This window comes from Petaurus breviceps, unplaced genomic scaffold (genome assembly GCF_028583685.1).
Source record: "Petaurus breviceps papuanus isolate PSGF00001 unplaced genomic scaffold, PetGlider_PUasm1.0 456, whole genome shotgun sequence".
Classification (NCBI taxonomy): Eukaryota; Metazoa; Chordata; class Mammalia; order Diprotodontia; family Petauridae; genus Petaurus; species Petaurus breviceps.
The window spans coordinates 47,360-65,563 of NW_027186343.1; the positions used below are offsets into that span (position 1 = coordinate 47,360).

The 18,204-nt window shown below is 43.0% G+C and overlaps 1 protein-coding gene across 2 annotated transcripts in view; it reads right to left on the reverse strand.

The window, feature by feature from the left end:
- Positions 1-17,215: 17,215 nt before the first annotated feature.
- Positions 17,216-18,204, reverse strand: part of LOC138171689 (sodium-dependent phosphate transport protein 3-like) — a 42,864-nt gene continuing 41,875 nt past the window's right edge. For both annotated transcript variants that reach the window (XM_069101321.1, XM_069101320.1), the window contains one exon: positions 17,216-17,963. In XM_069101321.1, the coding sequence (XP_068957422.1) occupies positions 17,832-17,963 (132 nt within the window). In that variant the 3' untranslated portion in view covers positions 17,216-17,831. The remainder of the gene's footprint in view (positions 17,964-18,204) is intronic.

Here is an 18,204-nt window from a genome sequence, read left to right on the forward strand (position 1 = left end):
AACACTTTCAGCTCTTAAAAAACAAACAAACAACTCTTGCTTTATCTCTTTCAGGAGTTCTAGCTGAATTTATGCCCAAGCTGTATTTTTCAATGAATCTTGTCTTGTAGATGTTTTGGTGTCATTCTTTGTATTTGTGTCTTAAGCATTTTTGTCACCATAAAAGCTTTTTTATGGCGGAATTCTTTTTTGTTTGCTCATTCTTCTGGCCTCCTTCTTGACTTCAGACTTGATATTAGGGCTAGGCTCTATAAGGAATGGCTGGACTGGTCCTCTTGCTGCTTTCTTGGGGCTCTTGTGTTGTATTGTTCTAGGACCTCAGAGATAGCTCAGACTGGGGATAGACAAGCTTTCACAGTTCCCATATTGGTCTGAGTCAGGGCAAAGTATGATTGCTCTGCCCCCACTCTGCTCTGAACTCTGCAAACTTCTGACCTAGGTTTGTGTAACACCTAGCAAAGGCAATTTCCAAGGTTCGGAATATCAGAATAGTAATTCTCCATTTATTCAGTGACAAATTAAAGTAAAACATTCACAGAACCGAGAAAATCAAAATACAGTGTAACTCAGTCATTTAGCAAGTTTTCAATTCAAGTCTAGAGTCAAAGTACACCACCCCTGGCTAGTACATTCATTTTCATTTAATTAGTCACAAAGTCTCTCTTCTCAAATGGAGATTAGTTTCCAATTATAAACAAAGTACATTCTTTTGGTCAGTCACAGAGCACAAAAAGTCAAAAGTTTCCCAGCCTGGATCACAACCGAATTATGATTATCATCAGTTAACTGCCAAGTACCTTCTCAAAAGGGGCAGTGGAGAGCACAAAGGCCATCTACCGCTAAGCCACAACAAGGTTAAGATATCATCACAGCATTTAATACCCAAGGAGAGGTCTTTTCTTCATCTTGACTGAAGCAAGTTCTCAGCAATCTCTGTTCCTGGGGAGACAAAGCTTAACAAAGCCACAAGATACTTTGCCAGTGTCCTCATCAATTCACTCTCTGCCTGCAGAACAGTCTCAGAACCCCTGAAAACATCAGCAAGACCCTCTTCCAGGATTTCTGTAAACATACAACAAGAAATTCCTTCTTCAGGGCTTCTGAACCAACAGCAAGTTTCCAGAACCTCTGCAACAACAGCACTGTCTGTCACCAGCAGATGAATCTGGCAAAACAACATCAAAACAGACAGAAAAAATACCAGTACCACAGTCATGCCTCCTCAGTTCTCAGCAACTCTGGGTGGCAGCTCTTAAAAGTCCTGGGCAGCTCCAACTGGCCCTCAACAGTCTCTCTCAGCAACTCTGGCCCCTGGCAATTCTCCTCTCCCTCTGCCTCCACAATACTGCTCCCCAAAAGTTCTTCTGCCACTCTCTGCTTGGGACTTCTCTCTAAATTCACGGCACCAGCTCCTCCCAGTTCAGTCCTCTCTCTTCACATCAACAAGTCCATTCCACAAGTAGGATTCACAAGGTCTGGGTTTCAACACTCAACCCAAAAATCAAGCCAATACAGGGGGATCTTTAAATTCCATTACCATTACAGTTTGAGTATCAGTAATAGGAGACTGCTGCTGGATGCAGCTACTGTTAACTACTTGGGAAGCTCTGCTGGTTGAGAACGACAGAATTGAAAGTTTTCTTTTAGTCTGGAATGGCCTGATTAATATTCTGCATTCTTCAGACTAGGCTGGAGGCTAGAACTGATAACCTGTTCTGCTCCTAGTGTATGAGATGCATGTCCTTTGCTTGGTTCTGAACTTGCTTCCTTCTCAGTATATCACTAGGACTTGAGACTCACTTGGAGTGAGGTGGGTTGGGGCAGGTCTTCTCCTTAGTCTAGACTGCATCTGTTACTGGGAACTAGGGAGTGGGCCACCAAGCTGCCACTTTTCACCTGTCCCAGCATCTTGGTGTGTTGGTATAGGTTTAGGGATATCTTGTATTGGTCTAGGACCTCTTCTTGCCTAAGTCCTTAATTTTATTCTGGGTGCTGGCATACTGTCCAGAAAGGTCCTAATTTCACCTCCAGTGTCCACAGACCTTCTTGTCTCCTGGGTTGAACTGGACTGGAGAAAATGATTTACTGTGGTTTTTTCTTGGATTTCCCCATCAGTATTATTTCTGATGTGCTTTCTAGATGTTTGTGGGTGAGCAGAAGCTCCTCTTTACATTGTTTCCTGCTACTCTGCCAACCTGGTTACTTGGGTCTTCCTTTTCATGTAAGGGTTGGACTAGATGATCACCAAGGTCCCTTTAAAATAGAATATTTTGTAGTTCTGTGATACTTGTTTATCTCATTGGGATAATGGTCCATCTGAGCTGTATCCAAGACAAAGCCTGTAGTTAAGGAGCCAGAAAGCCAGGGAATAAAAAATTAAAACCAATAAACAAGCATGTCTTAAGTGTCTACTCTGTGGGAGGTGCTACACTAAATGCTGGGGATATGAAGACAGGAATGAAATGCATCCTGCCCTCAAGGAATTTACATTCTAATGAATGAGATGACATGTACTCATGATTATATACAGAATATGTACTCTTTTGAGTAAATTCAATAAAAGTCAGCTGAGGAACAGGCAACTAGGCAGTACAGTGGATAAAGTACTGGGCCTGAAGTCAGGAAGACTTTTCTTCCTGAGTTCAAATTTGGCTTCAGACACTTAGTAGCTGTGTGACCCTGACCAAGTCACCTAACCTTGTTTGCTTCAATTTCCTCATCTGTTAAATAAACTGGAGAAGGAAATGGCAGTCCACTCTAGTATCTTTGCTAAGAAAGCACCAAATATGGTCACAAAGAATCTGGCATGACTGAAATAACTGGACTGAAAATTGAGGTGCAGACTTTGAACTAAATCAATGTATTAACAGTGATGTGTATAACTGTTTAAAAAAAAAAGTGGTTCAGACTGGCATCTTCAGTAAGGCCAGTGATTCTAGTGAGAAGGAAGAGACCTTCTTTATTGACACAAAAGAAAAGAGGGGTCGGGTTAGTTGAGGAAGACTACAATTTACTATATTAAGGAAAGTATATTGGCCCTCTCTGACAATCAAGGAAACTGAATTGTTTATGGGACTCATCTGTCTCTTGTGATCTTTGATGTGCCGTGTGTCAGTACCACTGGCCTCAATGTCCCATTGGGCGAGATCCATTTTTCTCTAACTGTAGGCAAAGATGACAATATTTTTGGGGATGGTACCAGGTTAAGTTGGTTGGGGCTTCTACACAACAAGCAGATGTTCCATGGGGTAATGGTCAGAGTGATAACAACATTCCCTTTCAATTATACCTTTAAACTGACTCAGAGAGAAAACTGCATTTCTGAGCTTAACTTGTAGATAGAGAAATGTGACTGGAGCAATTATACAAAATGGGGCAGTAATATAAAATAGGATCAGTTATAGAATAAAATTAATTGTTAAATGATACAAAATGATCTTAATTTCATCAACATAAAATGAATACTTTATGGGCATGTTTTTTGGGGGATCCCCTAGCATATGGGGAGGAGACCAGGAAAAGATTTATGGCACTTGAGCTGAATCTTTTTTTTTTTAATTTTTTTTGGTCTTTATTAATTTTTTTTGCTTTTAGTTTACAAGATTCAGTTCCACAATTACTTGAGTTTCAAATTTTCTCTCCCTCGCTTCCCCCTGCATACAATCAAGTATAGAATCTGCAAATACTTTCACATTAGGCATTAGTCAGGTTATAAAGAAGGATTGTATCAGATGAAATGAACAATGGGAAAGAGGAAACAAAACCAAACATTAAGAAAAAGGGCAGGTAGTTTGCTTCAATCTGGGTTCAATCTCAGTTCTTTCTTTGGATGTAAACATCTCTCTCCATCATGAGTCTTCTGGGGTTGACTTATGACTCTGGATTGCTGAGAAGAGTCCAGTCTATCAAAATTGGTCATCACACATACATTGTGTCTGTAATTGTGTACAAATTCCTCCTGGCTCTACTCTTCTCACTCAGCATCAGTTCGTATAAGCCTCTCCAGGTAAATATGAAGTCCATCTGCTCCTCGTTTCGTATTTCACAATAGTGTTACATAACATGCATATACCACAACTTGTTCAGCCATTCCCCAATTGATGGGCACTCCCTTAATTTCCAATTCTTTGGAAATTAAGAGCTGCTATAAATATTTTTGCACATATGAGTCTTTTTACCACTTCTATGATCTTTTTGGTATACAACCCTAGAAGTGGTATTGCTGGGTCAAAAGGTATGAAATTGTTTATAGCCCTTTGGGCATAATTCCAGATTGCTTTCCAGAATGGTTGGATCAGTTCACAACTCCACCAGCAATACATTAGTGTTCCAATTTGTCCACATCCTCTCCAGAATTTGTCATTTTCCTGTTTTGTCATCTTAGCCAATCTGACTGGTGAGATGTGGTACCTCAGGGTTGTTTTGATTTGCATTTAGCTAATAAATAGTGATTTAGAGCATTCTTTCATATGCTTATAAATATCTTTAATTTCTTCCTTTGTAAACTGCCTGTTCATATCCTTTGACCATTTATCAATTGGGGAATGACTTGTATTCTTATAGATTTGACTCAATTCTCTGTATATTTTAGGAATGAGTCCTTTATCGGTGACATAGGTTTTAAAAATTCTTTCCCAATTTTCCACTTCCCTCTTAATACTGGCTTTGTTTGTACAGAAGCTTTTCAATTTAATGTAATCAAAATTATCCATATTGCATTTTACAATGCCCTCTAATTCTTGTTTGGTCATAAAGTCTTCCCCTCTCCACAAATCTGATAGGTAAACTATTCCTTGCTTTCCCAGATTGCTTAGAGTGTCAGCCTTTATAACTAGATCATGCACCCATTTAGACTTGATTTTGGTATATGGTGTTAGATAATGGTTTGTGCCCTGTTTCTGCCATACTATATTCCAGTTTTCCGAGAAATTTTGTCAAATAGTAAGTTCTTATCCCAAAAACTGGGGTCTTTGGGTTTATCAAACAGTAGATAACTATAGTCATTGACTGCTGACTCTTGTGTACCCAATCTATTCCATTGATCCACTACTCTATTCCTCAGCCAGTACCAAGTTGTTCTGAGGACTGCTGCTTTATAGTACAGATTAAAATCTGGTATGGCTAATCCACCTTCCCTAACATTTCTTTTCATTAATTCCCTTGATATTCTGAACCTTTTGTTCTTCCAAATGAATTTTGTTACTATTTTTTCTAGCTCTATAAGGTAGTTTTTTAACTGATTGTTATGGCACTAAATATGTAATTTAATTTAGGTAAAATTGTCATTTTTATTATATTAGCTTGACCCAGCCACAAGCAATTGATATCTTTCCAATTAGTTAGATATGACTTTATTTGTATGAAAAGTGTTTTGTAGTTGTGTTCATATAGGTCTTGGGTTTGTTTTGGCAAGTATATTCCCAAATATTTTATAATGTCTACAGTAACTTTAAATGGGATTTCTCTTTCTATTTCTTGCTGTTGAATTTCATTAGAAATATACAGGAATGCTGTAGATTTATGTGGGTTTATTTTCTATCCTGCAACTTTGCCAAATTTATTTATTGTCTCAAGTAGTTTTTTACTTGATTCTCTAGGATTCTCTAAGTATATTATCATATCATCTGCAAAGAGTGATAGCTTGGTCTCTTCTTTGCCTAATTTGATTCCTTTGATTTATTTTTCTTCTGTAATTGCTACTGTCAACATTTCTAGTACCAGATTGAATAAAAGGGGTGATAGTGGACATCCTTGTTTCACCCCTGATCTTATGGGAAATGCTTCTAGCTTCTCCCCATTACATATAATACTTGCTGATGGCTTAAATAGATGCTACCTATTATTTTAAGTAAGGCTCCATTTATTCCTATTCTTTGTAATGTTTTTAATAGGAATGGATGTTATATTTTGTCAAAAGCCTTTTCTGCATCTGTTGAGATAATCATGTGATTTTTGCTAGTTTCATTGTTGATATGATCAATTATATTGATGTTTTTCCTAATATTAAACTATCCTTGCATTCCTGGAATAAATCCTACCTGATCAAAGTGTATCATTCTTGTGATAAGTTGCTGTAGTCTTTTTGCTAATATTTTACTGAAAATTTTTGCATCTCTATTCATGAGGGAGATTGGTCTATAATTTTCTTTCTTTGCTTCATCTTTTCCTGATTTAAGTATCAGTACCATATTTGTGTCATAAAAAGAATTTGGTACGACTTCTTCTTCACTAATTTTCCTGAATAGTTTGTAGACTATTGAAATCAATTGTTCTTTAAATGTTTGATAGAATTCACTGGTAAATCTGTCTGTCCCTGGAGATTTTGCCCTAGGGAGTTGACTGATGGCTTGTTAGATTTCTTTTTCTGAGATGGGCTTATTTAAGTAATTTACTTCCTCTTCAGTTAATTTGGGCAACCTACATTTTTGTAAGTATTCATCCATTTCACTGATTGTCAAATGTATGTACATACAACTGGGCAAAATAATTCCTAATTATTGTTTTAATTTCCTCTTCATTGGTGATAGGTTCACCCTTTTCATTTTTGATACTCATAATTTGGGTTTCTTCTTTCTTTTTTTTAATCATATTGACTAAGGGTCTATCAATTTTATTGGTTTTTTCATAAAACCAGCTCTTAGTTTTATTTATTAATTCAATAGTTTTCTTAATTTCAATTTTATTAATCTCTCCTTTGGTTTTTAGTATTTCTAATTTAGTATTTAATTGGGTATTTTCAATTTGTTTTTTTTTCCTAGCTTTTTCAATTGCATGCCCAATTCATTGACCTCTCTTTTCTCTAATTTATTCATGTATGCACTCAGGGATATAAGACTTCCTTTAAGAAATGCCTTTAATGCATCCCACAAATTTTGGTATGTTGTCTCATTATTGTCATTCTCTTGAATGAAGTTACTGATTGTTCCTGTGATTTTTTGTTTGACCGACTCATTCTTTAGGATTAAATTGTTTAGTTTCTGGTTAGTTTTTAGTCTGTCTTCCCATGGCCCTTTATTGCATATGATTCTTGCATCATGATCTGAGAAGGATACATTTATTATTTCTGCCTTCTGCACTGAATTGTGAGGTTTTTATGTCCTAGTACATAGTCAAATTTTGTGTATATGCCATGTACTACTGAGAAGAAGGTATATTCCTTTTTTATCCCCATTCAGTTTTCTCCAGAGATCTATGATACCTATCCTCTCTAAAATTCTATTAACCTCCTTAACTTCTTCTTGTTTATTTTGAGGTTGTATTTATCAAGTTCAGAGAGGGGGAGATTAAGGTCTCCCACTAGTAAAGTTTTGCTATCTATTTCTTCCTCTAATTCCTTTACCTTCTCCTCTAGGAATTTGGATGCTATACCACTTGGTGCATATATGTTAAGTAATGATATTGCTTCATTCTTGATGGTGCCTTTTGGCAGGATATAGTTTCCTACCTTATCTCTTTTAATGAGATCAATTTTTGCTTTTGCTTTATCTGAGATAAGGATTTCTACCCCTGCTTTTTTTTTTTTACTTTAGATGAAGCATGATATATTTTATTCCAGCCTTTTACCTTTATCCTGTGTGTATCTCTCTGTTTCAGATGTGTTTCTTGTAAACAGCATATTGTAGGATTATGATTTTTAATCCATTCTGCTATTTGCCTCCGTTTTATGGGAAAGTTCATTCCATTCACTTTCACAGTTATGATTATTATCTGTTTCTTTCCCTCCATCCTATTCCCTCCCCTGTTAATGCTTATATTTTTTCTCCCCTTGTCCTTTCCCGTCCTTAATAGTTTTCCTTTTGACCACCACCTCCCTCAGTATTCCCTTATCAGCCCTCCTCCCTTTTCCTCCCCTTTCCTCTTACTTCTTCCCTCCCTACTAACCACCCTTCCTCCACCCCCCTCTGCTTTTGTAGCCCTTTCCCCCTCCTACTACCTGTAGGATATTTTTATACTTAATGAAGTATGTTATTTCTTCTCACCAAGAGTGACAGGAACAAATCTCATGCGAAGCTCCTCTCCCTCCCCTCTTTCCCTCTAATATGATATGTTTTACATCTCTTCTCCACAGAGTCCTATGCTTAACTGGTTGTTATTCCCTCCTTGCACTAGATCCAATGAGGGAAAAGTTCATATAATACTCATCCCCCCCCCCTTCTTTTCCTCTGCTATATTTTTTTTTTTTGGCCTCTTTGTGTGGCATAATTTGCCCTTTTCCACTTCATTAATTTCTCTTCTTCCATTGCAGTCCCTTTGTAGCCCTTAATAAGACTTTTTAAAATCATCATTTTGTGTAATTTATACTCATACCCTCTACTTGTCTATAAACAGTTTGCTCTTATTAAATAACAGTGTGTGTGTGTGTTTTCCTTGTTTACCTTTCTATGTCACTCTTGAATCTTGTAATTGGAGGTTGAATTTTCCATTGAGCTCTGGCTTTTTCATCAGGAAGGTCTGGAAATCTGTTATATCAGTGAAAGACTATCTCTTTGCCTGGAAGAATATGCTCAGTCTCGCTGGGTATGTGATCCTTGGTTGTAACCCGAGCTCTTTTGCCTTCCGGAAAATTGTATTCCACTGCCTCCAATCTTTCAGTGTAGAGGCTGCCAAATCCTGTGCGATCCTCAGTGTGGACCCTCGATATTTGGATTGTTTCTTTCTGGCCATTTGAAGTATTTTCTCTTTTATCTGATAGTTTTGGAGTTTGGCCACAGCATTTTGAGGACTTTTCAGTTTGGGATCTCTTTTAGGAGACCCTGTCAATTTCTATTTTACCCTCAGGTTCTAATATCTCAGGGCAATTTTCCTTAATGAACTCTTGGAGAATGTTGTCCAGGCTTATTTTTTCATCATGATTTTCTGGTAGGCCTATGATTCTCAGATTATCTCTCCTGGATCTGTTTTCCAGGTCAGTTATTTTTCCATTGAGATATTTTATCTCTTTTTCTAATTTTTCATTCTTGTTGTTTTGTTTGACTAATTCTTGGTTCCTCATAGAGTTATTTGTTTCCATTTGGTTGATTCTAGTTTTTAGCAAATCATTTTCCATGGCTAATTTTTGGAGCTCCTTTTCCATATCATGCACTTTTCTTTTTAAGGAGCTGTTTTCTTCATTATAATGTTTTTCTAATTCTGCAATTTTGATTTTAAAAGAATTATTCATTTTGTCTTCTATCTCTCTCATTTGGTTTTCAAAGTTCCTTTTGAGCTCATTTTGGAGAGCTTTCTGAACTTGGGATCCGTTCCCTGTTGATGTTTCAGCTGTGGGTGTGGAGTCCACATTGTCTCCCTCTGAGTTTGGTTCTTCCCTCTGAGGATAGTAGGACTGCAGAGTCTTTGTATTCTGCTTTCTACCCATTTTGAGGCAGGGCCCTTGCCATGCCCTTCCTCTGGGGTTCTCAAGCCTTTACTGTTGAGGGTTTTGCCCTGGGGCAATAGTTACTATGTTTTCCGTTTTCGAGGGGGGTTGGGGGGGGCAGCCACGTTCGAGCAGGCTGTGTTCTCTCTGCCATCCTGGTTCTTGGAGGTCCTGATAGGGGCTTTTTAAAAAATTTCTGGGCTATGGAGTGGTAGTCCCAGGAGTATGTGCTGTCCTGGACAGGTGGCCTGCATTTGGTTCGTACCTTGCTCTTTCCAGTCCCAGCCCTTTGGTGATAGGCTTGATAGTGGCCCTTGTGGTTGGTGGGACAACTTGCCCCCCTCGTTGATCAGACCTACTCCTGTCCTGCCTCTGCACCACCTGCACAATCACTTCCTGGCCTACCTCTCACTTGAGCTGAATCTTGAAGAAAATCTAAGATTCCAAGAGGCAGAGGTAGAGGGGGAATGCATTCCAGTTATGGAAGACAGTGAATGCACAGTTATGGAAACAGGAGATGGAGAATGTTATATGTGTAGAATAATGAGAAGGTAGGGTAGTAGGTTCCAGAATGCAGAATGTGAAGAGGGGAATAAAATTTAAGAAGACCACAAAGGCAAGAAGGGGCTAGTCTGTGAATCGCTTTACATTTCAAATACAGTAGCTTATATTTGATTCTAGAGGCAATTGAGTGGATTTTATTGATCAGAGGGGAGTGCATGCCTGTGCTTTAGGAAAATAATTTGGTCAGCTGTGTGGAGGAAGCATCAGAGTGGGAAAGAGATGAGTCAGGGAGACCCAAAAGGTCATTACAATAGACTAAGCAAGAGGTGATGACTGCCTGAAGTGGGGTGGTGGCTAAGGGAGTGGTGAAGAGGAGACACACACAAGAGACGTGGTGGATATTAAAAAGACAAGCTTGACATTGGCATACATTGGCTGAAAGTTGAGAAGTCAAGGATTATTGAGCTGAAAGGAGCGAGACAGAAGACCCCGGAGAGTAAAATTTGGAAGTGGACTATATTACTGCGGGACTGCCGGGGTCACAGACCCAGATCAGCCGTGAGTTGGCATGGACAATGTGCCAGTTTTTAAAGTGACTCCAATAGTCAGGTTATGTAAGCTGAGACTACAGTAAGTGATTTGACAGTGTATATTTGAATTTCCTGCACATGAGAAGTTTACCCCAGGCTGAGGAACAGGGAGCCTAGAATGAGCAAAGATGGGGAAGATCTGGTGGGATAAGGGGGTAAGTGATGGGGAATATCTGGTGAGGGGCAGGGGATGGGGAAGAAAGGAGAAATATCCAGTGAGGGGCAGGGGACAGGGGAGAATGGAGAAATATCCAGTGGGGGGGCAGGGGACAGGGGAGAATGTGGAAATATCTGGTGGGGGACAGGGGATGGGGGAGAATGGGTAAACACTTAACAGGGGCTGAAATTCCTGTTCATGGATCAGTTGGAGGAGGGAAGAGTGAAGGCAAGCTCAACATTCCCTACTTTTCTTTGTAGGTATGTCAAACCTTTGACACAGCTGGGGCTGCATCATCCAGGTTACCCAATTCTGTTCCTAAAGGATGGTAGCAGAGGTCCCTGATAATTTTATCGGAGTTGACATGAGACTTGACAAATTGTAGAAAGCGATTAATGAGACAGGGTCCTATAGTCTGGGCTATGGTCAGGAGGAGGAGAGGACCAGTCAAGGCTGATACCACCATAGTGAGCCAGGAGAGATGTCCAGAACAGGGACTGATACCAATTCTCAGAATTTTACAGCTCCCTCTGTCTATTAGCAATATTCTGGAGTACCAACTTCAAACTCTCCCGCTCCACTCCAGGATTGTTTGCATAGAAGCAACAAGCCTCACCAAGGGCTGCACACAGGCCACCCTGTTTAAGAAAAAGGCCAAGGCCTCTGTGGTTCTGGAGAACCACCTCTGCCAGAGAGTCCACCTGTCTTTCCAGGGCTGAGATGGACTGCTGTATGTGGGAGAGGTCAATATTTACCTGTGTACTTAAGGCCTGATAATTGGCCTCCCCCTTAATCAAGGCTGCCATCCTGGTTGCAGCCCTGTAGCACAGGGAGGCACCGGGGCTAGAAGAGGGGAGGTGGTAAGCTGTGACACAAGTGCAGGCGCACAGGTATCTTGTGTCTGAACAGAGCAGGTAGCCTGCATCTGCTGGTGGGGCCCCAAATAGTCCAGTTTGGGGGAAAAGGGAGTTGAGGGGGGGTCGTATGTGTTCCAGGTTCTGGAAAGTCCAGGATTGTCCATTTCCTGTGGTTACCACCCAGGTATAGCTTGGTCTAGGGGCATGGGGATTGTGGGGGACCGTGCAAGGAGGTAAAAGGAGGATCAGGAAGGGGATCAGATAAGTCTTAGCTTTAGGGGGACCTTGTGGACTTCTGCTTTCCATTCTGAGGTGACAGCAGGCTTCACTCTGGTATAATGGAGCCAGGTGAGGATAGAGTCCACTTTGATAGCAGTGGGTGTAGTGAGGATCACGACGTGTGGCCCCTTCCACCTCGGCTCCAGACTCGTAGTAGTGAATTTCTTTACCAGCACAGAAGCTCCAGGTTAAACTGGGTGTGTTGAGGCTGAGCTTGAGACCAGGAGGGCTGCGGACTGAGGGGAGGAGTTTTTTCTGAGTCACCTGCAGACCCTGGAGGAACTTGATGAGCGAAGAATTAGTGATTTCAGCGTTTAGGTCCTCCGGGATTAGAGGAAGAATGGGGGGTGGTCTTCCAAACACAATATCAAATGGGGTCAGTCCTAATTTATTGGGAGTGCACCTGCTTCTGAGCAGGGCCTGTGGCAGAAAGGTGACCCAGGATTCCTGGGTGTCCAGGACAAGCTTGGTGAGAAACTCCTTCAGAGTCCTGTTTGCCCTCTCCATCTGCCCAGAGCTCTGAGGCCAGTATACACAGTGTACTTTACAAATGCTGGTCCGTTATCTGACCCAGTTCTCATGGGAAGGCCAAACCGAGTCGTTAAGGAGCTTTTTTTTTTTTTACTACTATTAGGGCTGTTTCATTTTTCACAGGGAATGCTTCTACCGACCCAGAGAATGTATTCACCAGTACTAGGAGATGCCTGTAGCCCTGCACAGGTGGTTTTATCTCAGTGAATAGACCTCCCAATGCTCCCCTGACTGTAACCCTTTTACTCTGACCCCCACTGGTCTGATTTTTTTTTTCACACTTACCTGTGCACACGTCTTGCAGTTATTCACAATGCTAGACAGGTGCTCATTTAGATGGGGAATATAGTACCTTTCTCTAAAGAGGAGACCGAGTTTTCTTTCCCCCAGGTGAGTAGTCTGGTGTAAAAGCCTTATCCATTCCCTCCCTGGAGCCTCAGGGACTAGGAGGCGGTCTCCTGGAAGGAACCACCAACCTGACTCCTCCTTTTTCTCTTTTGATTTATGGGCAAAGGCATCATCTGATTTAGAATAGGAGGGAAAGGGGTAGCCAGGTAGCACAGCGAAAAAAAGCACCGACCCCAGTGTCGGGATGACCTGGGGATCGAATCTGAGCTCAGACACTTAGCACCCACCCAGAAACACCTGGCCGTGTAACCTTGAGCAAGTTACTTAACCCCAATTGCCCTCCAAAAGGTAAAAAAAAAAAAGAAGAGATAGGATTTTGGCCTGGTTTGGGCCACAGTCAGGAGACCGAATTCACAGTAGATAGCAGCATGGATGTGAGCTGTGGCAAAGGCATACCAGCTATCAGTGTAAATGTTAGCTGACTTTCCCTCCAAGAAGGGGAGGGCCTGGGTCAGAGCAATGAGCTCGGTGTTGGGCAGAGGACCCAGGAATGAAGGGGGATGACCATAGGACCGAGACAGATGGGGAGGACACTACTGCTGCACCAGCCCTGCATATCCCTGCGTTCACAAAACTGCTGCCATCAGTGAAGAGGATTAGGTCAGGGTTCTGCAGGCGTGTGTCTGTGAGATGGGTCTCACAGCCTGGACCTGATCAATGACCTGAAGGCAATTGTGGACAGCGAGGGAGGGTGGACTGGGATCAGGGTCAGGGAGCAAAGTGGCAGGGTTAAAACAGAGGTTTTTGAAAAAGTCAGACGAGGCTGATCTAGGAGGAGAGCCTGGTATTGGGTTAGTCAGGAGTTAGAGAGCCAGTGGGTAGGATCGCTATGGAGGAGAGTCTCCACAGAATGAGGGGCAGAGATGGAAAGGGGCTGACCCAAGGAAAGCTTATCAGCTTCCTTAACAAGGAGGGCCGTTGCAGTGATGGCCTGGAGTCAAGGTGGCCAATCTGCAGCCACTGAATCTAGACTTTTAGAAAGATAGGCTACAGGGTGTTAGATTCAGCAATAAAAGACAGAAAGGCTTGGTAATATCAGGTAGGGCTAAGGCAGGTGCTGAGGCCAAGGTGGCCTTAAGGGTATCAAAAGCCTTTTGCTCTGGGCTGGACCAAGAAAGGGGCCCATCCCCGGCAGTGGCAAAATAAAGAGGTTTCGCAATTTCTGCAAAACCCAGAATCCAGAGCCAGCAGTAACCTACTGTACCCAAAAATTCTGGAACCTGTTTTTTAGACTTTTGGGTTGGTAAGTCTAGAATGGTTTGGATTCGGGAGGGGGAAAGGATCGAGTGCCCCTGAGAGAATGTAACCAAGAAAGGTGCCCTGAGATAAACAGATTTGAGCTTTCTTAGAAGAAACTCGGTAACCCAAAGACTGTGACAGAGAAAGAAGGTTGGAGGTGGCAGATAAACAAGCCCTTTTAGTAGGTGCTGAAAGGAGGAGGTCATCAACATACTGAATTAGAGAGCAAGAGGGGTGGGATAAGGTCTTTATGGAGGGCCTCATCAAAGAAGGTAGGGGAGTTCTTGAAACCCTGGGTCAGATGTGTCCAAGTTAACTGGCCAGAATACCCACCCTCAGGGTCTATCCAGGTGAAAGCAAAAAGGGGTTGACTAGTGGGGGCCAGGGGAATAGTGAAGAAAGCATCTCTGAGATCCAGGACAATGTAGACACAATGTGAAGGGAGAAGAAAGCTAAGGAGCGTATAGGGGTTTGGAACAGTTGGGTGAATAGTCTCTACCCACTTGTTTACCTCCCGCAGATCCTGAATGGGCCTAAAGTCAGAGGGGCCAGGTTTTCGGACCGGTAAAACGGGAGAGTTCCAGGAGGATTGGCAGGGTACTAGAATTCCTGCCTCCCACAGCCAGGAAATGTGAACCGTGATGCCTTGATGGGCCTCAGAGGACATGGGATATTGGTGGATGGAGACAAGGGAGGTGGTAGCAAGGAGCTGCAGGACCATAGGAGGATGATGAGAGGCTAGGCCAGGGGGGTTGGTCTCTGCCCACACCCCAGGATGTGATTCACAGAGGCTTGTTAACAAAGGGGATGCCTTAGAAGGAGGGACAGTTTCGTGGAGTAGAAACTCGGAAGCTAGGGGCATGGTGACCAAGATAGAAGGGGGGGGGGGGGTTTGCGGAGAAATTGCTTGGAAGACAGAGGGGCCTGGACCGAAGGAAATAGTACCTTGAAGCTTTTGTAACAGGTCCTGGCCTAGGAGAGGGTAAGGGCAGTCAGGCATAACCGGGAAGGAGTGGGTTACCGTGCCTTTTCCCAAATCCACTACCCTGTCTGACGTCCATGGGCAGAATAAGGTCTCCCCAGTGGACCCCTGGACAGGGAAGGTCTTGGAAGTGAGGGGGTCAACGGGTTGAGTCAGAACGCTGTATGAAGTACCAGTGTCCACCAGGAAATTGACAGGGTACCCCCCAATTTTTAGACGAACCTGGGGTTCATGAAGGTCTAGTGAAAAAATCCCTAGACCCCGTCAATCAGTGAGTGCTAGAACCTTTGGAGTAATACGAGGTTGCTCCCCAGGCTTTTTGCCAGAGCAGTCATTCTCCCAATGGCCTAACTCTTTACAGTAGGCCCATTGGTCCCTCACAAGAGGGGGTGTGGGTACCACGTGGTGTGGCACCTACTCAGGTACCTGTTTGGGAGTCTTTGGTGCAGCCACAAGGACCCAGGCTAACTTCGTGTCTGCTGTATCAGAGGGACTGTCCCTGTTGTCATAAATCTTTTGGGCAATTTCTACCAGCTGGGACATACCCATGCCCTCAAAACCCTCCTGTTTCTGGAGTTTCCTTTTAATGTCAGGGGCGGACTGGGAAATGAAAGCAATATTTAGGGCTGGGGCATTTTCGGGAGGCTCAGGGTTAATAGGAGTATAAGTTCTGTAAGCCTCATACAGGAGCTCCAGGAAAGCTGCAGGGGATTCCTGGGGTCCTTGTTTGACTCAGAAACCTTAGTCAGGTTAGTTTGTTTTTGAGCTGCCTCTTTTAGGCCCTGGAGGAGGTATTGGTGGTAGGTGTCTAATGCCCCTTGGCCCCTACAAGTGACAGGCTGGGAAGAGGGAAACACTCTCTCGACCTCTTCTCACCATTCCTCCAATGACCCACCCTCAGAGCCCAGCAGCTTTTCTGGCTGCTTGTTTAATTCTGTCTCCTTCTTCAGTGGTGAATAGAGTGGTCCTCCCACGTGGGATGATGCTTTTGGAAGACAGACTCAAGGAGGTTAATAAGAGCCTGAGGTTTTTCTGAAAAAGGGGGATTTTGAGTTTTCCAATTGTAAATATCTGAAGTGGAGAAGGGAACGTGAACTAGGAAAGGGGACTCCCTCTGGGTTCATGGATTCCCTGAGGGGGAAGGATGGCTGGAGCAGAAGAGGGTTCTTCGGGGGCTGATAGTTTGCCCCAGTCTAGGTGTGTGTGGGGGTGGTGAAAGGGGACTCTGGGGGTTGGAAGCCCTGAGGAGCTAGGAGAAGAGGCGGAGGGAGGGGATTCAGGGTTGTCAGGTGGTGGGACATTAAGCTCCTTACCGTGATCCTGTAGAACTTTTGTGGGAGGCTTTGTTTTAGGAGTGGGCCACAAGGATTCGGATACCCCTTTGGAAAGAACAGTTCCTAAGCCAGAGAGGGGGATGGGTGATGAGGTCGAGCCAAACATCAATATAAGGGAAGTGATCTGGCTGTCCTGGATTCCCTGTGACCACCCGCCACACTGATGAGATAATTTGCTTGTTGAAACTTCCCTGAGGGGGCCAGCCCACCCCTAACATATGCCACCCATTCATACCATAAGAAATGAGTTTCCTCTTCTTCAAGGGGACCCCATAATCTGCCCCGTCCTGATAGGCTACTCTAAAATGGCTTAATATGCAACCCCGGGGGAGTTTTTGATGTACTGGCTGAACCTCCCATGTTCTAGGATGAAAAGACAGACAAACAGTATAGTTTTATAAACAAATATACCTTCCCAGTGGAAATCAGAAAAGCTTCCTTGAAGGTGCTCGTCTGAGAGCCAGTCAAATACCTGCTTTGCAGAATAAAAATGGGAAGGCTTTAAGCAAATGAGCTTAAGACAAAACTTTGCAAACACAGAATGAATAGGATATATAAAAAGACAGACAAATAGACATTAACCATACCAGCTGGGACCACTTACAGGCAAGAGGGATGATGTCTTGAACTTTGCCAGGGGAAGAGATACCCGTTGCACTCCAACTCTGTCTAGCCTTCCCTCCACCAGAAAACAGGACAAAATTTTACTCACCCCCAAACTGGAGGTCCTGGATCCATGAAAGGCCAAATGAGGAGCAAGTCAAAGTCGGGAGGCAGGTGCAATCTTTCCCTCCTTGAGACCTGGGGCCCTGGAACATCCTTAGGGGCTATCCCCCCTAGGGATCAGGGCGAGCAGATGCCTACCTCCCAAGGCTGAGAGATCTTCTTATTCGGGATCTTTGTGGTGCCACAGAACACCGCAGATCTCACTGGGGCCTCCAATTTATGTTGAGCCGAAAGGAGTGAGACAAAAGATCCCTGACAGTAAAATTTGGAAGTGGACTTTATTACTGCAGGATTGCTGGGATCACATACCCAGATCAGACAATGAGTTGGCATAGACAATGTGCTGGTTTTTAAAGTGACTCCAATAGTCAGGTTACGTAAACCGAGACTACAATCAGTGATTTGAGAGTGTATATTTGAATTTCCCACATGCACGGAGTTTACCCTATGCTGAGGGACAGGGAACCTAGAATGGATAAAGATAGGGAAGATCTGGTGGGGGGCAGGGTGTAAGGGATGGGGAATATCCAGTGGAGGGCAGGGAATGGGGAAGAATGGAGAAATATCCAGTGAGGGGCAGGGGATGGAGGAGAATAGAGAAATATCTGGTGGGGGGCAGGGGACAGGAGAGAATGGAGAAATATCCAGTGGGGGCCAGGGGATGGGGGAGGATGGAGAAATATCCAGTGGGGGTCAGGGGACTTGGGAGAATGGGGAAACACTCAACAGGGATTTTATCCTAGGCTGAAATTTTTGCTCACAGATCAGTTGGGGGAGGGAAGAGTGGAGTCATGCTCAACAGGATGATACTAAAAATCTTTAAGGATGTTTTTGGCAGAACTAATTTTCAGTTCATTATCTGTGGGTGCTCAGAAGCGGGTGATGGTAAGCTCTTTGGCCCAGTCCTGGATGTCTGTCTTGCCAAAGGTGAGGTAAAAAATCATTCCTAATAGATTAATAGCAGATGATACAAAGAAAACGTTCTTCCAGCCTGTTTCATTCTGTGGGTGCAAAAACGGTCAGTTTAAGATTTAATATTGGTCCAAAAAGATGCCCTACCTTCCTCAGTCTTCTCTTAAGTCAGAAAACACATGAAATTCTTCAGGTCAAAGAGAGCCTTCTATGGGATTATCATTTCTGGTTTAGATTAATGTACATTCATCGAGTTAGTGGCAGTTAAATGAAGCTTCAAAACATGATGAAGCAAAGTGTTTGAGAATTACTGAAGATCAGTGGACAGAG